Here is a 25,070-nt window from a genome sequence, read left to right as displayed (position 1 = left end):
CAGCTTTATTGTACACGTTTTACTACGTATCACCGAACGATATCGAGTTTTCGGAGGTGGAAAAATGCAGCCCCGATCGGTTGGCTAGTCGACTGTTGTGCGAATAATGGATGCGGAACGGACAAGAGGCGACCGGGTGGCGAGATGTTGCCGGCCAACCAGTCCGGCCGCGTTAGACTGACACTTGGGGTTGCGCATAACAGAATATTGGCACTCGCGAGACCGGATAACCGATAATAATAAGTGCCTGCCACTCACACGGCCGCCGTACACCCGGCCATCATCTATCTCGTGCCAGAAAAGCCCGTTTCCCCGCGATTTGCGAACGCGATTGCCAAACGTATGGATTTTCTGATTTCCAAAACCCTCCTTTCCACGCTTCTCTCGCCCTCCTACGGATATATATCGTTTGATCCGCAAGAAAATAGGTTTAGCAAAATGATTAACGGTAATAATCAAGTCACTTTTTTAAGTTATCGATTCTCAAATGACTGTCGTGAACATTATTCTGTTTTTAAGTGAATCTTGATAGAAACATATGATTTTAATATTTTGTCCGGAGATTATTAAAAATATTTAATAATGAAATAAATTGTAGAATATAATAATATATATAAATAATAATATTTTAATATATATAAATATTTTAATATATATAAATAATAATATAATAATATTTATAAATATGTATGTATAATTATATGAAAACAGAATCGCTCCTATTACGTTCCAAATATAATACAAAATATTGAAATGTACTCGAAAATTGTTTCTGTAATCTTTGCACCGTTTCTTCTTCTTCTTTGATCGATTTCGTTTTCCATTCACAACAAACAGGTCACGAAATACTCATGCAACCATTCGCGAGTGACAAAACGATATCGCAACATAACAAGTGGAACAGAATATAATAGAGTAAAGAGGAAAAACAGGAAGAATATGTATGGATGCACTGGTAAGAATAAACGGGAAATGGAAGGTAAAAATAAATAAATAAATAAAAGAAAAAATAAATGGAAAAAGGAGAAAAGACCTTCTCTTTTCGTCAGTAAACAACACTGTCCACGCACAACTTTTTTGCAATTTAAAGTGCGAATTGGTTTTTCTTCAGCCAGATTCTCTTGGAATACGCATGTATATAGCGCCATTACTACAACGCGCGTGTTATATAAGCGAATAAACGAAAAAAGTCCTGCAAAGTAGGACCGGGCAACAAATCAGCTGGTTTTTCATGTCATGTGCGCGACAGGCCGGCGACACTTGTATCGCCATTGTTCTTTTGTACTGATTCAGTGTGACATTTTGCCATGATCTTTTCCCCAAGTAGAGACAAAAATTATCAACTGAAAAATTAATTCTATAATGATATTAAATTCTTACTCTAGCGAGACTGATTACATGCAGTGTACAAAAGATTGAGCTTAATGTTCGAAAAGGATTTTATAAAATTACGTTATACGTATATTATATGTACATATTTAATATTGTATTGAGATGTATATAAAATGCTTTCAAAAAAGTAATTTAAAAATAAAATAAATAATAAAAATAAAAATAAAGTAATTTGAAAATAAAAACAAGGAAAAATGTTTAAAAAACTTATAGATGATATTGATGACTTTGCATTTATCGAGAGATTAGAATATTTGTGAGGAAAAATTTATTAAAATATAGAAATATCAGAATTGCAGTAATAATTGGCACCAGCCGTTTGCGTATCACCTGCAAAAATATCAAAATGCAGAAGGAGTTCGACATCGCGTAATGCGATTCTTACGACTATCATAAATTTTCTGGCGCGAAAATTGGCACCGATAACGGCACGTAAAACTCAGGCCCGCTCATAAAAACCATGAATCAAATATCTATTTCGCACAAAGAGCAAACACTGAAAATTATGTAGCGTTGTTGCAATCGTGGCAGAGCATAGTTTCGAGAAAATGTAGTCCGATAATGATTAAAGATTCAAATACCGATCGATCTCTATTAAAAATTTTATTTTGACAATCAATTGGAGATAGATGCAAAAAAATGAATCCAACATTATTATTTAACATCCTAGAATTCGATGTGTAAATTATCTAAAAAGTATTTGACTCAGAAAATCGATTGCAATCATAACATCTCGAGTCTTACATTAGTAGAATATTCGAATATTCTGTTGCAAAACTGTCATCGCATTTTTTGATAGATTGCATAGTTTTGATCATATTGTGAGCGAATACCGTAGTTTATTGCGTGTTTAATTTACATTGAATACATTGCACGCGACAATAACTTTTTACGATGGTCTATAATTATCTGTTCATTCCCGAATCAACGTCATTCATGCTCTTTGCATATGTTTTACACATTCATTATTTCTGACCGGCGTTGCGATATTGCAATAAATAACAAACCCCATTTCGCGGCCACGAATAATTAGATTCGTTACATTTCAATGCTTCTGTTAATCGAAACTGTGGACTCGCAATTTTTGTAGCGATGTAACAATAATTTGTCTCGAGAGATAAAGAGAAATATTTTACAAACATAAATGTATGTATAAAGATATCTGTGTATATTTTAAATATGCTCATGTATTTTAGAACAATAACACGTTTTTTTACAAGATAGATATATAATATGATATGAAAATTATAAACTAGAATGAAACGACCGAAAGACATCTGCGTTTCTATACGATCGGTCAATCATCTCCTTTTTTTATTGCAGTACAAAAACTGAGGGGTCTGGAGCGCACGAAGGCGAGAAGAAATGAGGTGGACGTGACACAATGACATGATGAAGAGCCTGGTGGGGATCATGTGGATAGTGTTGGTGCTCATATCAGGTACGTATAATCAATCTAAAAATCGCATGTCTTTGATCTTAATCCACTAATATACAATTAATTGTGTAGCGGAAAGACTTCTTCTTTAATATAACATATAATCACTGCATCAATTATTTTTTAAATTATGAATTATATGACATAGATCTACTTTTAATTATTTTCAATGTAATGAATAAATCGCTTTAATTTAAATTCCACAATTTCTAAACATCAATTTAGACTTCAAATAACTAATTAGCCAACATCAATTTTCAAAAAAAAAAAAGAGAAAAACCAATATCTGGTTTTTTTAAAATTTTTGCTTTTATTAGGAAATATTATTTGTTAAAACATAGAGAATGCACTTTTTCAAATATATACATTTGTCTGAAAAAATTTTTAACAAATGAATATAGCACATTCATAACAAATGGAATAATAAATAAATATAATATATCCATTATAAATGGATACCGAATATTACATAGTTTACAATTTATTTACATCAATTCCATTTTTTTCCCTTATTTTTGTAATAAACAAAAATATCTTTTATTAAAAATTATTCTCTTTATTTTGTGGGAGAAATACATATACCATTTGAAACGCATATATATAGACATGAACAAATATTACTCTCGCGTGCACATGTAAATAATGATGTGGATATACATGAAGACATGGAAATCCGTTATTTGAGGCATAAAGCGAGCCTTCCTGAGTGTATTTGCGCGATAGTCGCTGTAATCCACGCATGAACGACGTTACATGCGTTCGTATTATCATACGTGTGCCTCTGTGGTCTACGAAATGCGTAACACTATCGGTTCATGAGTATGGTGCATAGCGACTATGGTAGTTCGTATTATTTACGATCGCATTTCTGAGCGAAATTGTTCTGTAAAATGTATTTGCCAAACGACCATAACATCTTCGTTTTTATCGGGGAAAATGTGCGCATTTGAACGCAGCAAATGAGCCGATTATAAAAATAGACCTTTAAGTAAATTTTTCTTCAACAATGTATGTTGCGTAATTTTAATTAATTTATTGCTTAAATAAAAATATTATTTATTAATTATGTAGCTTTACAAATTGTCGACAGTTTATTTATACTTAATTTTTGAAGCATATCTGCGATTAAAAATCCCTGCGATTAGAATAGTTAATATACTTTAATATAAAATATATTTTAATATAAAATACTCAAAATAATAATTATATTTCAATATAAAATACTCAAAATAAAACATACGTGCATTGAAATGTTGAAATGTATTTAATCAAAAGTGTATGAAAATCAATAATTTTCAATTTATAAATTAAAAAATTTATTAAATTTATAATTTTTTTCTATCGTTAACAAAGATTTGTCACAAAAATTTAATACTATCAAATCGATCTGTTTTAATGTATCGTTAATATTAGCGAAAATTATTTTTATTTTACGGATTTTTATCTGTATTTCATTTGTATTAAAAACGGAATAAACTCGGAATATTCTCAGAAAACCTTCGGAATATCACTATCGACATTCTAATGCGCGACTTCAAACTCTTCGTTTCACGGGGTTATAAATTTCCCAGCTTGTCTTGAACCCAGTTTCTCGGCTGCGGTCCGATGTATGAACCGGAAGAACCCTCGGCGCACTCTGGCTCGGTTTCAAAATTAAAATCACCGGCGATGTTGCATCGTGCACGCGTTGCGAGGGAGAGCTCGTAAAATGATGATAAAATGACACGCGACGGTAATAAATAATATAATGGCGAATAGAACCTATCGGATCGACTCTATCAACGACAATACATAATGACAATATATCGACACATCCGCGCCTCATCAAACGAATGAATGTTTTTATCGCTTCCATAATCGACATCGATTCGTCGTTAAAGAGTGAAACTCCCTCAGAGCCGATATATAGATTCATTGCATGCACCTTGATGAATAATTTTATATATAAATAAATAATATAAAATGACACGAAAACACGAAGAAAATTAAACTATATTTTTGCGAGATGTGCGTTTTTATTTCAATCAATTTTAATCCAATTTCCGATGTAATCGTTGAATAAAGATTGAAGGTGAACATCTATATATTGAATTTTGAAATATTCAGTTATTTCTGATTCCTTTTGAAGCGAGGAAAACGATAAATAAGCAAGAAAATGAGAAATTAAACGTTAAGCGAAAGTAAAATACGCTTGTTAAAAAGCATCTTTTATCGTATACTCTTAAGATTAATGCGAATTATTTGTGCGCAAATCCAGAAGCTTAATATTTTACCTTGAAATTGCAAATGAATGGAGAACAGTTCGGGCGGTAGCCCGTATATCCACTTGGTAGCTCTTGGTCAGTGTATTGGTGTTTATAATGACGGCAATACTTTATGTACTGCCGTACGGCAAAGGGTTAAATATGCGCAAAGCGGAATCCACAAGGCACGCTCACATGGGCGCGGATAATGGGAAAACTACGAAGCGGAATTACCGAGCTGTCCTGTTACGTGGATGGTTTATCCACGGCTGTCTCTCTTCCTTTGATATCTGCCCTCGGGTATAAAATATTTTCCGCTTTTCCTCTCCCCGCGTCCCTTCGAAGCCGTGTTTTCGCTTCGTTTATCGGCAATCAACTGTCCGTCGCGATATTAGCCCTAAACTTTGCGCTATCGTACTAACAAAAAAAAGAATCTTTGAGATGACAATTAAAAAATATAATAATAAATATATACACAATAGATTTTTTTCTATAAATATATCTAGAAATGCACTTAAAAATTAATTGTATGCATAAAATAAAAATAAAATGTTTTTGAATTACCACATAATCATTTATACAGTAATATATATGTGTGTTACTGTGATATTTTTATACACACACTGAGAAAAAAATAATGTTGAATCAAAGAAACTTTGAGATGACAATTAAAAAATATAATGACAAATATATACATAATCGATTTTTTTCTATAAATATATCTAGAAATGCACTTAAAAATTAATTATGTGCATGAAATAAAAATAAAATATTTTTGAATTACCATAATCATTTATACAGTAATATTTATGTGTGTTGCTGTGATATTTTTATAAACACACTGAGAAAAAAATAATGTTGAATCAAAAAAACTTTGAGATGACAATTAAAAAATATAATAACAAATATATACACAATAAATTTTTTTTTATAAATATATCTAGAAATGCACTTAAAAATTAATTGTATGCATGAAATAAAAATAAAATGTTTTTGAATTACCATAATCATTTATACAGTAATACATATGTGTGTTCCTGTGATATTTTTATACACACACTGAGAAAAAAATAATGTTGAATCAATAACATCATGTAATTGGAATTTATTTTATTAATTCAATAGCATTATTAATCAAATCAATATCTGACCTATTGATTTGATTAATAATGTTATTAAATTAATCAAATAAATTCTAATTACATGATGTTGATTCAACGTTTTTTTCAGCGTATAATTTTGATATTATAGTTGAAATTCAATGTTTTCTTAAAATTAATTTATTTCAGTGTAAAGAGATCTTTTTAAGCATGATAATCAAGACATATCTGTTTTTTGTATCTTCAGGATGCTCAGGAAATCCAGACGCGAAGCGATTATACGACGACCTTTTGTCGAATTACAACAAGCTGGTTCGTCCAGTGGTCAACGTCACAGATGCCCTCACCGTTAAAATAAAGCTCAAGCTTTCGCAGCTCATCGATGTGGTAAGCAATAATATTTTCCAGCAATGTTGTTATAAAAATACAGAGAAAAACAGGTACAAAGGTTTCGAGAGGAAATTTTAAATATAAAATATATGTAGATATTTATACATTATTAATATATGAAATATCATATGTTTCAAAATATTATTGCTTGAAGGTAAAAATGATATTTTAGCTGCATATTTTGTATTTTATAATGATTGACATCATTATTGTGTAATGATTAATATCATTATATTACATTTATTATAATGTAACAGATGTTGTTGAGACGCGCATACATATATTTTTCAATTATTTTGAATAAGCATGAGATACATCGGTTTATAACGAGATGTTATGATATATTTTCAGAGAAGCAGCAATGTATTTTTACAAAATTATTCTCTTACAGAATTTGAAGAATCAAATCATGACGACGAACCTCTGGGTCGAACAGGTAATATATACTTTGCAATCAAGTAATAAGAAATACGAGAAATAAAAATCAAAGATTATAAGATATTGTTAAATATACATAAAAATCTTAAATAATATAAAATTTATGTCGTGAAAAATAGCAATTACTGAAAATGCTATTGATGCTTTTCAATATATTTTTTTTTATTTCCCACCTCAAAAATAATCGTATAAATAATTTTCGAAATAATGTAGCAGTTTTCTATTATGTATTCCGAATAACTTCGAAGACCGTTGAAAATTCTATCGATGTGGCCAATCGCGTCATCCAGGTGGAAAATAAATATCCGTAACGGTCCCTGCCGATGACACGTTTTAACGCGCGCGAATTTTCATACGCATATGGAAGCAGAAACGAAGATTGGACAGAGGCTTCCGCCCGAAACTAGAAAATAACTCCGGTGAACTGTGCAACCCACTTTCAAATGCTGGATTACGTAAGATAGATAGATTCGCCATGTGTGCTCGACCGTTTTTCCTGAGATATATATCGAGTAAAATAGATTCGTGTAATAAATACATGACTCGCGACGGAGAATCGGGTCATTAAAGGATAGGATATGTACCTCGTAATGCGATTACAAGGCATCGTGATAAATTTCAACTTCCTGTTATGAACTCAGAGAAGAGACCTAGACAAAAAATATATAAATATCTGATTGTCATATTTTTCAGAAAAAAACCACGAAATGAATTTGTATTTTAGAATTTTAGTACATTGGGATTATTTCATTTAAGATTATCGTATTATTTCGAATTTGTATCTTAGAATTTTAGTACATTGGGATTATTTCATTTAAGATTATCGTATTATTTTAATTTCGTTTGTATGTCATACTTTACATAACTTTTCTAATATGTTTGTTCTAAATTTTCTTTTTCATATTTTTCTTGTCAGATACGTGTCAGATATATTGAGACTTTTTAATTAGTCTATAATTGAAAAACAATCAAAAAAATAAAATAGGATGAATAACAGGATTGATAATAAAAGTAAAGTTTGAATATAATAAATTGAAGTTCATGTTGAAATTGAAATGTATCAATTTTATTACAAATTTCGATTTATCCTGACTTCATTTCGCGTTCTCGACCGCTCGTATTTGCCTCATCGAGTTTTTGTAGAGTAATCATTGAAAGAAATAAATCCAAATTAAAACAGAAAAAAATAATACATATTTTCAGTTGCGCAGTTTGATTACATCGATGAAACTGATGAGATAACTGATTTTGATCCGAATCAAAGTTAAACTTTACAAATTATTATGGAAATTTTCACGATCCTGTAACCGGTGACTTCTATTATTAGTTCATTATACATGTTGTCCAAACCAACGAAACCTCATCGGCGCGCAAAAGCACACCAAATATTAGGGTTACGTGGTAAACCTAAGTACATCGTTGATGTTCATGCATACATTTCGGAGATTCGAACAAGTTACACCCGTGTTGTTACTAGGCGAGAAGAGAAAGTTCAGGGTATCTCCTACGATTCGTCACGCATTAATGTTATCGCGAAGTTTGTGCACGAAAATGTTAATTTAGCCGCGATTTATCGACGCGATTAACCGGTTCGTGCTGGCGCAACTTAGCCGAAAATGTCCGCATTGCGAATAACATGTCCGCCGATTTTGTAGAACGACTGATATCTTTAAACATAACTTTACAATCATTGTTGTTAGATGATGGAATCGTAATAACATCGATTCACGTGACAAGTTTAGCAGGACAAATGTCATGTTGCATCTGTCATAATTTGCATTACGTTTGTAATGAATTGTATAAAATTAATATTAATACCTTTAAACGTAACTTTACAATCATTGGTTGTTACATGCCCTTTGTAGTGGAATCGTAATAACATCAATCTACGTGACAAGTTTAGCAGGACAAATGTCATATTGCATCTGTCATAATTTGCGTTATGTTTGCAATGAATTGTATAAAACTAATATTAATACCTGTAAACGTAACTTTACAAACATTGTTGTTACATGCCCTTTGGGGTGGAATCGTAATAACATCGATTCACATGACAAGTTTAACAGGACAAATGTCATGTTGCATCTGTTATAATTTGCGTTACGTTTGTAATGAATTGTATAAAACTAACATTAATACTTTTAAACGTAACTTTACAAACATTGTTATATGTCCTTTATGGTGGAATCGTAATAACATCGATCCACGTGACAAGTTTAACAGGACAAATGTTGTATCTGTCATAATTTGCGTTTGTATTAAAATTAATATTGCGATTACAATTGCCACGAAAAAATTTGCCACGCCCGAAGAATCTGAGATTGATATAAAATACGTTACAAACACTAGAATCACTCGCGGTTAAATTTGATCCTTGACTTTATGGCAAGTCGGAGCTGCAAATATCGAAGATCACGAAAATTCCGTCGTGTACCATATTTTGCAATGAATATTTAATTAGTTACTTCGCGGAGTGGAGTAGCACTCGCTATTTAACTAAGCGTTACCTTCGGTTCAAACATACGACCAAATTTCGCGCGCACGTCATATCCGGCTCTGTGCAACAGCATAAGTAATATTCTATCCGGCAAATATACACACTGTAAACGGAGACTTCGGCTCCGGGTTAATATTCAACATGCCGCACGCATAATACTATGTCTACGCCCCAAGGAAATCGCATTTCCAGTGCGACTCCAATATCGGCGGACATTCCGTTAAATGGAAAGGTGCCAGTAATAAAAGCAATTGTGTCTTTGCATGCGCACAATGTACTCGTATCAAAACTTCACGAGGTATTCGAGATAAACAGGTGATGTGCACTTATTACGGATTATTCATTTCATTTTTTAGAGAAATTTTTTCTCAACATTAACGTCGAGAAGAATTGATGACAATTATCGATCGAAGATATAAAGCTTTGAAACTGTTGTCAATTTTAAATATAGTTTTAAAAATATTTAAGAAAATGAAAATAAAGAATTGCAGCGTTCTTCAAGTCGACTTTAATGAGATGTTAATTCAAAGCATAATTACATAAAGATATAAATAATTTTAAATACTGTGATTACTTTTTTCGTTGTTTCCATTGAGAAAGACATTGACTTTGTGTGCGAAAATCCGTGAAAATTTAAATTCCCATACATCTTCAGAACTTCTTTATAAATATTAATATCATGAACGAAAATCTTTGCTCCTAAATTTCCACAATACATAGCAATGAGAGAGAGTCGCTGCATAATATTAAATGTTCATCTTATGCATTCTTTAATCTTATCGCAATTAAACAAGCTTTTAATCATTTACAAAGTTGAATAGATCAACGATGTAGAAATTTTTTAATAAAGCGCGCAAGGGTGCAATTTTTAATCGGCCGAACTGGACGGGCAAGAGAGAAGAAGAAGTTTGGTGCACCGTATGCAAATCTCCGCGTTTCAGCCTTAACTCTCAATGAGGAAAGTTGCAAAATATTGCCTCGGTGTCACGGTCTAGTGTTCGTAAAGTAATTTCAGCTTGATTTTCCCGATACCATGATCCTTTGTCGGTTTCCATTTAAATACATGAAGTAGGATAGTTAAATCTGTTGAATAAATCACATCGAGTTTAAAAGAAAAGCATTTGCCCTACACATTTATGCGCAATCGCGAAAGATGTAAAGTAGTTTCGCGATATTTATTCAACGTAGCAAGATTAAGTTTGCACTTTTAAATAAAGAAAATTTTCGATCAGATTTATCGACGATTTTATCTACAATAATCCAATTGATGGCTACACGTTCGATATTTTCTTACACAGTTATAAAAATAGTGCGAAATTAAAGATATTCTGTCAAGAACAAATAGAGAGATTATTTTTATAATATAAAAGAAGCTTTGCTCACTGCAAAGCAAAGCGAGGATAGATGAGTGCAGTGCCAATTCATGTGTCAATATAAGAAAAAAATATGACAATAAATATAATAGATAACGATAAAAGAATAATGTGATAATATCGACTCTTTGTTCGCAGTCATGGTATGATTACAAGTTGACGTGGGATCCGAAAGAATACGGTGGGGTGGAGATGCTGCACGTGCCGTCAGATCATATATGGAGGCCCGATATAGTTTTATACAACAAGTAAGGCCATTTCCAACGGCGATTGCAGAGTTGGGAACGTTACTTCAAAAAAGTAACGCGTTATTGTTACTCGTTACTAAGAAAGTAACGATTCGTTACTTTTTATAATACAAAAATTAAATTAATTTATTTTAAAATATAATAATTATTTTATAGTATTTATTATAATTAATTTTAAAATATAATTATTACTTTTATATATTCGATAATTATAAATTATTCCATTGATGTTTTTCATATTCAATTTTTCATTTATTGTAATTTAGAAATTTTAGATTTATGAATACAGAGAAAAAAACATCATGTATATAATTTTCCAAACTATTTGCAACTGTTTTTTAATAGGAATAGATTTTTCAATTATTGAATAGTAAGGGGAATAGTAAGGGGATACTATTCAGGACTACCGAAAAAAAGTAACGGTAACGACGTTACAAGTAACGCGATCTCAACTTTGGGCGATTGTACTCGCTGTTTTTCCTTCTCTCTCGTACGTAATATTTAAGCGCAGAGTCGTGAATTCGAGAGGAAATCATATGTGTTACATTCGACAGCGCCGACGGTAATTTCGAGGTAACGCTGGCGACGAAGGCGACTCTCAACTATACGGGTAGGGTCGAGTGGAAACCGCCGGCGATTTATAAGTCTTCCTGCGAGATTGACGTCGAATATTTTCCTTTCGACGAGCAGACGTGCGTAATGAAATTCGGCTCGTGGACTTACGACGGCTTCCAGGTGAGAACAATCTGATATCCTCCAGGTGTTTCGAAAAAATATCTCTTTTATCCAAATCAACAATTCGATCTTTAGAAAGTCTTTTAACATAAAAAGATATTTGCGATAATTTTTGAAAGTCTGATGTCAAACAATTTGTTCCTTGTTCCTTAGAGATATTTTTTCTTACCTGGCACATCTTTCTAGGTGATTGATCCAATTAATTTCGGGGACTCGAAGATCTCGCTTTGTTGATGCAATAGAAAGATCTCGCGGAGATCTCGTTAAAGCGATCGTAAATATTCTGAAAATGACAATTGTGACTTTTGTAGCGCATTACGACGAGAATATTAGTCGTCGGTTATAGACTCGTCGCGTAGCGAGGAGTCGTATAGCTTGTTATCTTTTTTTTTATCGAGCAAAATGTCGCTTGTTAGAGACTCACGTGTGACTTCACAATTGCGAATATAAATGGCGACCGTTGCGCAGTATAAACGAGTCGTCGCGATAGAACCGATAAGGGGTCACCAGACGAATTGTTTGACCTAAATATTAAATGTTATGTAAAGAAAGCTCTCGCAGTATCTCTGCGATGTTACATCATTTCATCTTACTTATTAATGCTTTACATTTGCTTGGTTGCTGATTTATTAGCTTGAAATATTTTATTAACGTCAGTAATGCACGCATAATTTTCGTTGCGAGAAATAAATTTCATCGGCGGAAAAAGGACGTGCGCTAAGTATCGATTGATTGAACATCAAGCATCGCGATATCAACAATGCATTGTAAATTTTAGTAATTTACTGTTAAGGTCGATCTTAGACACATCGACGAGATCCGAGGCAGCAATGTCGTCGACATCGGCATCGATCTGTCGGAGTTTTATACTTCCGTTGAATGGGACATATTAGAAGTCCCTGCTGTAAGGTACGTATATACAGCTAATAATTAAATTATTTGCATTTGGCTCTCGAATACACACAGATATACAGCGTTCTATTAACAGATTATAAATAATGGTAGAGAATTGGACTTTTACATCGTGTTCCAAGTGTCATTTTTTAATTTAGAGATTTAATAATAACTTCATTAATAATTGGCATTAATATTAATAATATCTCGACTTTGGTCCTGGATCGAAGAGAAGGTTGTGAGAAATGCATGAGACGTGCGATTAATGTATAATATCGATCGTTAAAGCGAAGCGCGCAAATATGCGAATTGCAGGAACGAGAAGTTTTACACGTGTTGCGACGAGCCTTACCTCGACATCACTTTCAACATCACCATGAGACGGAAGACTCTGTTCTATACCGTTAATCTCATAATACCGTGCATGGGGATATCATTCCTCACGGTGTTGGTGTTTTATCTGCCAAGCGACAGTGGAGAGAAGGTAATTAATTCACAGTCGACGCAGATTGCTCTTAAAACTTACTCTTTCCTCTTCAATTTTTTAAATACATTGCGGTGTATACGTACTTTGTATAATTTATTTCGCTTGCATTTTTTTTCTCCATGTTGAAAAATTGCTGTCGAAAAATTCCATTTTTGAAATGGCACAGGAATGAAATAATTTATTTTAAGAACATGAGAAAAAAATAAATCTGGATACGTAAATATTTTACATTCGGATTAAATCGAGAAGAAAAAAAGAGTGTAATCGGTCCTTTTTTATTAGCATTTCATCTTTAAAATGTCCAGATATTTCAATTCAAGAGTATAATTGAAATTGATTGAGGCTCGAAAATTTTATCGGAATTAGATCAGAATAAAACTCATGAAGTCTAATCCGCGCTCGACTTTCTCGCCGCGATATATTATATTCTTAAAAGCCTCGATATATGTTTAAAAAAAAATCAATTTTGCATCGAAGTGCATTTTATCGGGTTAGATCAGAATAGAACGGTATAGTTCGCGCATTACAATTTAATTCGCGATCGATCTTATCGTGACATTTCTCTTTATACGCCTTCGGAGACTTTGCTTCGGCAAAGTCGCTTGGAATTAATTTTGCAAATGCAACAATTTGACTCGATTAAATCGGAATAGTGTAGCTCTCGCGTCATTACGATTTAATTCGCGATCGCGACCTTTTCGTCGTCGATGTTGCGTCTTTAAATTGTTGTAAGATACACTCGACCTCTCGAGCATTAATATATTCACGCTTAACGGCTTATATAATTCAGACATATTGTTCCATTTTGTCGTCGAGCGGAAGGTATAGAGAAATCCTCTTCGCAGGAGGGTTGAACAAGGAGAGGAAAAGGGAGGAAAGGTTATCGGGTTGCCGGTCGTTCGGCACAATCAGCGAATACGCAATGGGAATACGAGGAAGATAGAGTAAAGCAACTTTAAACGTGCCTCGTATGTTTGGCGTGCAAGATCAATGCGAAGGAGAGATAATACTCTCTATAATCGGCCCCATTCCCTCCTAACAATAAGATGTAGCGTGCATCTCGCTCCATTAAATTCTCCTATTATAAATGAAACATTGTGAAACATAGAATAATTATATATAAGTGTTCGAGATATTGCTACGCATTTAAGAGACAAAGAGTATAAATTTCAAACAAAAATCTAGATGTAGATTATTGTATTAATATCTATTTTTTATGTAATATTTTTTAACATGAAAAACACATTTATTTATAGGATTTTCTATCGATAATTTAATTATATTATGATGCGAGAAAATCTGTCTCTCCCTCGCAGGTCAGCCTGTCCATTTCGATTCTATTGTCGCTGACTGTGTTCTTCCTCTTGCTGGCTGAAATCATCCCACCCACATCGCTCGTGGTACCGCTTCTCGGTAAATTCGTCCTCTTCACTATGATCCTCGACACTTTCAGGTACGTGGTCATAAACGGTTATTGCGATCATAGGAGGTGATTGTAATCAAAATACGTACATCGAATATCATTAGTTAAATTAATGCAACCATTTTAACATTAATTAAATAAAATAATTAAATAAAATATATAGAAGAATTTAATGCTCTTTTTTGCCGATGTATCGCGTTATTCACGATTTTATTGTCTTACAAAAAAAAATAACTTATGCTATAAAACTTATGCTATAAAAAGAAAGAAAGGAGCAAGAGAGAAGGGGAGAAAGAGGAAGAAAAATATATGGAACGTTTTTTTTGCATTGTTTCTTTTTTTGCAGTATATGCGTAACAGTGGTGGTCCTCAACGTTCACTTCCGTTCACCGCAGACCCACGTAATGGCGCCGTGGGTCCGACGAGTATTCATCCATGTTCTGCCAAGGTTGCTGGTAATGCGCAGGTATAATACGCCATCGCAGAGAACCGATTACGATTCCAGGCAAGATATATTCTTCCGGCATTTGTGGCCTGGTCATTGGAATCACGCCAGAATGGGCATTAAAGCACTTCATTAGTGTTCCCCTGTGCACGTGACGTTAGTGTCACGCTATACTTGCAAACATTTAACACCACAGTGCATCGCGTTGCATTGTGTATGCCGATCTTTAGCCACATATCGTCGCTCTGTTATCATACAAATAAAATTTCCTGATTTTTAGTGAGATCCTTTCATATCAATTTTGCTGGACAAAATAAATGTCATTTATTTTATTGTGAGGTGCAAAAATTAGTATTATTATATATTCAAATGCCATGTAAATCTCTTCTATATATGTAGACTTTGAGATCTTATAGGAAATTTAATTCTGAACAAAAAATTTCCCATAAACATGGGTCGAAAAATGCTTTCTTAAGAAGTTATCGATCAAAAACCTCTGAAGGAAGAGCAAAAGGTGAAAAGAAAATGAAATGAAAAGAAAATGAAACTAAATAAATTTCTTGAAAAAAACGATAAAAATAAAAATCTTTTTCTTTTATGAAAATAAAATAATATTTTTTTTAACTAATATTTTAGTAATAGCACGTAATAGTAGAAAATGAATAAAGACGTTTTTCAAGAAATTTATTTAGTTTTATTTTCTTTTTATTTCATTTTCTTTTCACCTTATGCTCTTCCTTCAGAGGTTTTGGAGCGATAACTTCTTAAGGAAGCATTTTTCGATCCATGTTTATAGGAATTTTTTGTTCAGAATTAAATTTCCTATAAGATCTCAAAGTCTGGTTGGAACGTTCGAGGCCATCCTGTATATATATCTTTGTTTTTTAAATTAATATTATTAATATTATTAAAAATTTAAATTATTAATATTATTAATATTATTAAAAATAATATTATTAATAATATTATTAAAATAATATTATTAAAAATTTGAAATGATATAAAATTATAAGTTAAATTTCTCTCTAATGATCAAGTAACAAAATTGAACTTTGATAGTATTATAATCACATCTTTCCTCAGGAAATTTATTTTATGATATGTAACATATTTTTGACATGTTATCTCGTGTGACACTCATCTTATATGCAATATTAATCAAAATGCTTTATCGATACTGCCACCGAATTAGGCACTGTCACATGGCTGTCATATATTGATATGAAATTGTTAGTTCTTCTGATTTAATATTATATATATGATACATTTCGAAACGTTTGCAACTTTGTCAAACTAGAAATTAGGAGCATGTGCATAGCCATGAATATCGTGCTAAATTTTACAAATCAATAGCTCATTCATCGCTGTAAGCACTGAGCTTAAATAGCTGTTATAATAAGGATGTATAATAAGGGTGAGCGAAGGTTCTATTTGTTCATAGATGAATCGACTTCAGAACTATGGATACAGAAAACCATTCTCATACGAAATAATTTATCTAATCTAATTATTAAGAATTTAAAAAATACAAAGATACCTCATGTATGTAGATACAAAGATACCTCATTGACTGTAAATCATATTTGAAATCTCAACGCAATTATTTTCATAGTTCGGGAGTCGGATCTGATAAGACGGAATTGAATCTACATGTCAGGTAAACGATATTGTTTTTCCACTCTAGGCCGCAGTACCAGATAGACAAGCGTAGCATGGGCGGGCATCATGGACATCGCGTGATGGTTAGAACATGCAATGGTCTCGAGTTGCGAGACCCATCACTGTTCGTCGAGTCTTCGGCCTCGGAGTTGGTAGAGTCCTCTGTGCTTTTTCCTAGTGTCGATTCACGGGACGATCTGCATCCTCGGTACGTCCGAAAATATTCTAAGAACGATGCAAAATGATACATACATTTTACATATGACGGAAAATAAAATATAACATTCATTTGATTGTTACAATTTTGCGTTTTATATGTTTTTATGATATGCCTTTATTACATCTTTCATAATCTAAGAGATAAAAATATGTAGTAATTTTTCATTTTATTCTAATAAAGATACATCTGTGTATCAATTATTATAGACAATTATTAAAGAGATAAATCATACAAATATGTGTATTGACGATATGAAATTCTTTATTACAAGATAATTTTTACAAATCGATGAATTCAAAAATAGTCTAATGAACGAATGCTATCTGTGAGAGGCGCTAAAATATACGTCAGAAAATTTAAAAGATAATATATCAAAATTAATTCTGGAATGAAAAATATTCTCACATATTTTTATATACTTAAAATATTTATGGATGATTGTTAACTCGTTTTTGCGCAATATCATCTTTCATCAATGTTTTGGGATACTTCTTTATTCTCAATTTTTATTTTAAATCCAAGGTAATGGTTCACTGTTGTTTTGCAACTCATGTATTATCTACTCAGGGAGTTGGAAGCAGTAAATTTAGGAAGTACATGTCGTATCCACGGTTCGCCAGCGGCAACGGCCGCACCACCACCGCCGCAGCTCCCGACAGAGGAGAGCGTCGACGCTCTCTGCAACACGCTTCACCACTGGCATCACTGCCCAGAATTGTACAAGGCCATAGAAGGCATCCGCTTTATCGCCGATCATACAAAAAGAGAAGAGGATTCCACTAGAGTAATTATATAATTTCGCATAATTCCACTAGAGTAATTTATATAATTTCGCATAATTCGCAAATAATATGTAATTTATATTAATATTTATATACCCAGAATACTTCGTTTGTAATCGATAAATATATATAGTATATATTCAGAAATTCAAAAAAATACAAAAAAGTAAGATGTTAAAATATTTCATAATTTTTTACATCAATTTTTTTTTGATATCTTTCGATATTTTTTTTTCTTATAGAAGATTAAGTACATTTTACATTTTTATTATGCTATCTATTATATATTATTTGACAATTATATATTATTACAATTATATATTATTTGACAATTATATATTATTACAATTATATATTATTTGACAATTATATATTATTACAATTATATATTATTTGACAATTATATATTATCTGACAATACATATATGAAATATTATATTTTAATTTGTCGCTTCGCGATTAATTTAAGAAAACGCGTTGATTGAAGCTAATATTTTGTCATCGATGATTTGGTTAAGGTCAAGGAGGACTGGAAATACGTCGCGATGGTGCTCGACAGACTATTCCTCTGGATCTTTACGCTAGCCGTAGTTGTCGGCACGGCTGGGATTATATTACAGGCGCCAACCTTGTACGACGATCGCATCCCCATCGATGTACGACTCTCCGAGATCGCCTCCACCACTGCCAAGCCACTCATGGTCACGAACGTCCTCTGAGGGATAATTACTAATTACGTTAATGCCGTGCGTGTAAAGCCATATGCGAACACATACATAACAATCTATTATGACAAATACGACTAACGAAACGTATTAACGTCCGAAAGAGACTGAAGCCTCGCCAAGTCTTCAAACCTTTGCGTGAATGTATATCGTTGCGTCGCTGCCGAACAGAGAATTCTTATTATTAAGGCACAATATGTGTTCTATACTCCTCTCTCTCTCTACTTCGCTATAAATTCAGAATATTTGTTAATTAGGAATTTTTGTATAGATAGATGAATTAAAGGAATCAGAATTTTTCTCAAATAGATTTCTAATCTTCGAATTTAGAAATTGATTTTAGGGATATTGCGTTGATATTTGTTGCATTCTTTTTAATTATTTAATAATAATAATTACTGTCTATAAGCGAGGTATTCTTGCGCCGATATAATTAATTAATTATAGGGACCTATATAAAGAATAGATCTACAGTCATATCTGCAGGCGTTGATTTTGTCGTCTTAGTAAGAATTCTCGAGCTACAGCGGAGAATAAACTTTTTGCGCAAACGCATAGAGAGTGATAAAGAAAGGAGTATCACGACAACAAATATGTCTCAACTATTTGCACGCTGATCGCGTTTGATTCCGTGTAGCACATGGACGGTGTAAGAAGTTCATAATGTGTAGGTAATACACAATCTGATGTATACGCAAGATATATATCTTCTTATTTCTCAAATTAAATAGGAAAAAATTCAAGTTGTTAATGTCGATAAAATAAACATTTATTTTTTGCGCGGCTTAATCAGATTCATTTTTAAATATACGTCAAAATATACAATTTTTTTCTTTCATAAATATGTTTGCGCAATTATTGCTGATCAAGTTAATCGCCACAAATTTTTAGGATAATAAGTAGTATCTTTATTTATATTATATATATATATATATATATATATATATATATATATATGATAAAATAAACAATAAAATTTGAGCAACAAGAAGAATTTATCTTAACATCATCGGATTCAGATGCGGCCTGTGTTTCGCGACTAGGGAATTATAATGAAGTTTAATAAAGGAAATGAATATATATAGTAGATAAAGGGAGGATAAACACGTATATACTGTAGAATTAATTCAGAAAGATCTTGCAGTACCTATTTCGTGCCAGTTGCATTCTGCAACGTTTTCGATGTACACACGATAATATTTATTAACATTATTTTTTTTGTTAGTACACATTAAAGACTACTTTGGAAATGCGAAAAACTCGAGTAATAAAATATACCTTACAATGTTAAATTGTTTTCGTACAAAAGATGTTTGTGAATGTAATAAAAAAAAGAGATATCGAGAAATAAAGAATGCAAGTGGCACGAAATTGTACGAAGCCTGTTGCAGACTCAGGAACACACAGAAAATAAAAAAAGGAATACTACATTTTCCAACACACTACATCGAGCCTGTAACAATGGGGCCATATTTTCACAAAGAACGAAAGTGCGTGTTCTCTCATATTAAAAGAAAAGTAAATAAAAAATGAAATTCTAAATATATCTGCATCGATTACACGGCGCAGAGAACAGGTTGGGCCTAAAAGAAGGGAAGTTTAGAGGACTCAACTTTTATTGCTCATAATGTATATGTTTGTAATAAGAGTAACTTTCGTAATTATATTTGTTCCAGCACCATACACTGGCCGATACAGTCGGCAATTTATTAAACGGATTTGACGGAATACGTAATATATATATACGATAGCGAGAATTGTTTGATAGCGTTTCCATGATTTATTGTCTTCCTACAGTAGCATTAAATTCCAATTCGTTTCGTCAACAACGGCGGCCTGCCGTTATTCTTGCCAAAAAGAGAAAAAGAAAACACTAAGTACTGCGATCGATAATTTATTATTAGCGAGACACACATATAATCGGATCATGAGACAGTAGTTCGCCGTGTTTGATACTTTGTACGTTTCGATATAATTTAGTATGAAAAAAAAAGACTTTAGATTGTATATCGGCGCGATTAAATAAATTAATTATAGATAGATAATTTACGTGATGAATGTAATTTGTAAGTTTTATTAACCCTGCAATGTGATGTATCATTTTGGAATCGAAATATAATAATTTTGTCGATAAATAACATAAATCTATATAATATTTTTCTTCAACGATATACACAAAGGTTTCTTCCAAGGTTTGTATCATTTTCAAAATTGTTACTATTATAGTACAAAATTTTATTTATAAGGAAAGAAAAGGAAGCAAGTGTAATCAGAAAAAATGTCACCATTGTTTTAATGATTATTCTTCACGATTCATGGATAATATGGCAAACGATGGCAAACTGTTTAATCGACTCGTTATTATTACTAAAATAAATTTGAAAAAAAATATATACTTTTTAATTCAAATTTTTAAAATATATATTTATTTTTTATTTTATTTAATGGACAATATAAGTGGAGTCATCAACCAAAGAGTAAAAAATATAAGACTGTAAGAATAATAAGATTATATTTTATGTAAGATTATATTTTACCGAATAAGAATGTAAAAATAATAAGATAATTATATTTTACCGAAATAAGTGTAATGATAGCTAACACAAGTTGCATTTCTGACTGCAGGATAAATTCGTGAATATAAATATACACATATAAAACAATACAAAATATTTTATGAGTATGTCTATAAGGGATCGATATTAAACTTATCTATAATTATCATCGTCTTTACTTACATGATACATTTTCCAACAATTTAAAAATAACAAGACAATATCTACATTATTTAGGACTGAAAGACAATTTATTTATTTACGTTTAGAAGAGAGATACGTGATACATAATTTAAACAGATTGTGCTTTTTCTAACTTAAAAAAGAGTTCTACTTTTAAGGCAATAACAGGCACAACATTTCATTCATCGATTTTAAGCATGAAACTTGAATATATAAATTAAATACATTTCTAATATTATCATCGAAACTGTTATCATAGTTTTGTTGTTCAAATGCATGTAATGCAATATGTTTGCATTACACTTCCTATTTATAAACAGATACGATAACTTGAATGGATACAAAGTTTACTATGCATAATCAAATTTATGATTTGATCAAATCAATCTGTTACTGCAAATTAGAGATAATGTTTCAATTTAATCAATGTATAACTAATAATAAATTACGTAAATTACATAACACAATTTCGTATTAACAATATAGAGCCATATATATATGTACTTCATAATTTTGCTACTTTGAAAATTTACATACAATCCCAAAAAAAAAACATATATGTCATGGATAAGAATACTATTTGATGACAGATATATCATGTGTATTATTTATATGACTAGCATAAGTCTTTTGAGTTATATCAACAAAACAATTTACGAGATAAATAATAATATTTTCAAATATCTCTAAAAAATGCCCTTAATTCTATTATATTTTTAGTTACCTTTAGTTTGTTGTTGGGACGTCTTATTAAATTATAAACTGATTGAATTTTCTATAAACACATATATATCTATGAAATTCTCGAATAAAACTTAATTTTAAAAACTACAATATATAGTCTTGTGCAATATCTTGATCTTTTTTTCATTGCATTGATGAGAATATATAATTTACTTGCGTGTTTGTGTTTCACTATTAACTTATAATAATATGTAAATGTAGAACTACATATAAATGTTTAATAGAAAGTAGTAATTGTTGAAAATTATATGCCATAAAACAATTTACATATAATTCTAAAAAAAAATTCGTATAATTCGATGTTCTCGACATCACAATATTTACTTTCTTTTATAGTGTAAATAAATTCGTTTAAAGAAGTCGTATTGTAAATTGTTGTTGTAATTCCGCAAATGTTATTTTTTAGAATTGTATAAATTCACTAATCCTCCTCTAACTCGTCGTTTAATATATTTGTTTCCTGCAATTCTGTATTTTTAGAATCTTCTGTTGATACATCTACATTATTTTTAGCTTGACGAATTCTTTTAATTTTTTTTTTAATTGCCATCGCGCCTGTTTATACAATAGCACATTATTCAAACAATTTAATTCAGATTTTAAATGAAAAATAACGAAGGTACTTACATACTAGAGTTTGCCATAATTCAATTCTCTTTGCTGCATGTGTTTTGTTACTAAATTTCTTCAAAGATTCTTTATGCCTTTTATGAATACCTGCTAATTCAATCGCCTCTTGCGTCGGTGGTGGAAACAGGCAAATTTCGAGCCAATGTGTAGCTTTTGCATGTCCAATAAGTCTTAACCATACCTAATCACAGTTTAAATTAACATATATGTAGCTTTCTTTTTTAAATATTTGTTCATATTTAAATTTGTAGTAACTCTTAATTTCGTTATCTAAGATATGAATACTTAAGATACATATGAGATACCGAATCTAGGCACTCTGCTGCAAACCAAAGCCATAAACCAGGTTCAGTCCTTGCATATTCAACTTCTTCTGACCAAAGCATATATATAGGCACATAATACAAGTATAAATACATCCTATGAACAGACATATAATTAGATTTATTTTTATATAGTAAATTCATATTATATCAAAATTACTTAACATATACTGACCAAGTTAGGCAGTGGAATAAAAATAACAGCTTGCAAATTGGTCGTCCAATGGTTTGAAAAATGCATAACAGCATTTGACAAACATTAACTATCACAATGTCAATAGTTTTGTATAGTAAAAAAGTACTTGTAACTGTACACCACCTATAACTGTGAAGAAAAAAAAATATATATATATTTTTTATATATAATACTATATATAAATGTTAAAATAAAAATTGTGTCAATTTTCAATATAATAATATTAAATTAAAAAATAATATTAAATTAAAAATCAAAGTAAGTTCAAAACTTGTTAAAAAGATCTTTAGAGTGATTAGTAAGAAGAGACAAAACTAAAGAAAATAAAAATATAAAGAAATAAATAGATCATAATAAATAGAATCAAAAGAATATATCTCAAGAAGATGGTGACTGATTATTTGATTAACTGAAAGTTTACTTTTGCTGATATGGATTCAAGATGAAAGACGCAAAGAGTAAGTTTGCACAGCCCTTCATCCAAGCACCATAGCACAATATGTCGATTCCCGCTTGATGAAAGTAAAAGCTCTTGTGCAATGCAAGCCCTAATTCCTGATATGTTATTCCCAGGTCTTGCGATGTAAAATTCAAGATTTGAGTAGCTGATGACTTCATGTAACATACACTACCAAAACAAAATCCACAGTTCCATGCTGCCTTGATTATCCTGCTTCGTTGTATCAATGGAAAGCGCATACGCCTAAATAGTGACTGAACACAAATAAATATCAAATATATGTATATTTCGAACCAAAGATATATTATGATATTAAAATGTCAAAAACTCACATTAAAACATTTCTCATAGAGAAAATACAGTATCACCCAGAATAGAATAAGATATCCCACGAGTACATCAGTGTCTCGTACCTTCGTGTCATTTGAATAACGCGAGCCGATAGCTTGTTTATTCCATAAATTTGGGAAAAAAGGCAGAAAATTCGTTGAATCAAGCAGAGAATACTGGCCAAAGGCCCAATTACTTGCGATTCGTTCATACATATTGCATTTTTATTGTCTGACAATATGTGATAATAATATAACAATATTGTCAAATGTGCGTAACAAGATACGCTAACGGTAATTAGAATATATATAAGAACACTTAAATTTATATCTTTTATTTCTTTCGTTATTATTTACTTCGTTTATATGCTTATATAGAAATGTACGCATAGAGGTATAGGATCTGTTCTTTTCAGCTGCACTGCTGCACTAGTGCAATAAGTTAGAAAGAGACAAACATACTTTCTTTCACTCTAACTAATTGCACTAGTGCAGCAATGCAGCTGAAAAGAACAGATCCATAACCTGGTATGACCATATGATAAGATGACAGCTGATAGTTCTCCCTTCCCTCGCAAGAGGGTGCGAATTTCTCATATGGACTGTGGCATTTAAATAACTAAAAGAGTTATTTAAATCATACGAATATTTTAGGTCATTCAGCTATTGTTTTATTATTGAAAATGTATAAATCGTTTATATATATACCTGTTTCAATAACAATTTACGTATCAAATCATTATTTTATTATCGACAACGTAAAGATTTTGTTACAATAGCGCGCTATTGTTTACATATGTTACGATTTTATTATTAATCGCACGACAATACTCGAGTAGTAAAATAACGATGCGAAACGTTTCGTATCGAATTTCTTTTTTAAATATTATGATTACGATTAGTATCGAAACATAATTTACATAACTATTAACAGAGAGAAGACTGAGAGGTGTCATGGCCCGCTTTTAGGTGATCCCTGAAAGCGATACTCTCTCTGTTAATCTAAAAAACGTGGACATGAACTACAAAGCCAAAGTCCACGAAAGTTCTCAGAGAGTAACATATATGTGCACAATTTCTGATTCTGTTCCGTGCTATGTAAAAAATGCCTGTAGTACACGAAATGCCTATGTACACGAAATGCCATCAGTGCTGTATAGC

General features: G+C 31.6%; 2 protein-coding genes across 6 annotated transcripts in view; one reads left to right on the top strand and one right to left on the bottom strand.

Annotated features, from left to right (window-relative positions):
* LOC105252015 (acetylcholine receptor subunit alpha-like) overlaps positions 1 to 19,379 on the top strand; it is a 72,399-nt gene extending 53,020 nt beyond the window's left edge. For 3 of the 4 annotated variants that reach the window (XM_011259182.3, XM_011259180.3, XM_025412577.1), the window contains 12 exons: positions 2,716 to 2,833; positions 6,421 to 6,560; positions 6,955 to 6,999; positions 11,010 to 11,119; positions 11,674 to 11,854; positions 12,648 to 12,763; positions 13,064 to 13,232; positions 14,552 to 14,688; positions 15,005 to 15,163; positions 16,788 to 16,970; positions 17,550 to 17,766; positions 18,283 to 19,379. In XM_011259182.3, the coding sequence (XP_011257484.1) occupies positions 2,782 to 2,833; positions 6,421 to 6,560; positions 6,955 to 6,999; positions 11,010 to 11,119; positions 11,674 to 11,854; positions 12,648 to 12,763; positions 13,064 to 13,232; positions 14,552 to 14,688; positions 15,005 to 15,163; positions 16,788 to 16,970; positions 17,550 to 17,766; positions 18,283 to 18,483 (1,710 nt within the window). In that variant the 5' untranslated portion in view covers positions 2,716 to 2,781 and the 3' untranslated portion in view covers positions 18,484 to 19,379. The remainder of the gene's footprint in view (positions 1 to 2,715; positions 2,834 to 6,420; positions 6,561 to 6,954; positions 7,000 to 11,009; positions 11,120 to 11,673; positions 11,855 to 12,647; positions 12,764 to 13,063; positions 13,233 to 14,551; positions 14,689 to 15,004; positions 15,164 to 16,787; positions 16,971 to 17,549; positions 17,767 to 18,282) is intronic. The other variant, XM_025412578.1, reaches the window with a different exon arrangement.
* On the bottom strand, positions 18,385 to 24,315 carry LOC105252014. Of its 2 annotated transcripts, none has more exons than XM_011259179.3 (6): positions 23,913 to 24,315; positions 23,542 to 23,834; positions 23,100 to 23,249; positions 22,907 to 23,021; positions 22,599 to 22,782; positions 18,385 to 18,479 (listed from the first exon to the last, which is right to left on the bottom strand). In XM_011259179.3, coding segments are annotated over exons 1-6 (957 nt in total). In that variant the 5' UTR covers positions 24,126 to 24,315; the 3' UTR covers positions 18,385 to 18,477. The 2 variants fall into 2 exon arrangements, with proteins under 2 accessions (XP_011257481.1, XP_011257480.1); XM_011259178.3 differs by lacking the exon at positions 18,385 to 18,479 and adding an exon at positions 22,228 to 22,526.
* Positions 24,316 to 25,070: the final 755 nt, after the last annotated feature.

The sequence above is a fragment of the Camponotus floridanus genome, unplaced genomic scaffold (genome assembly GCF_003227725.1).
Source record: "Camponotus floridanus strain SB8 unplaced genomic scaffold, Cflo_v7.5 scaffold53, whole genome shotgun sequence".
NCBI lineage: Eukaryota > Metazoa > Arthropoda > Insecta > Hymenoptera > Formicidae > Camponotus > Camponotus floridanus.
This window is presented reverse-complemented; position numbering and strand designations above follow the sequence as displayed.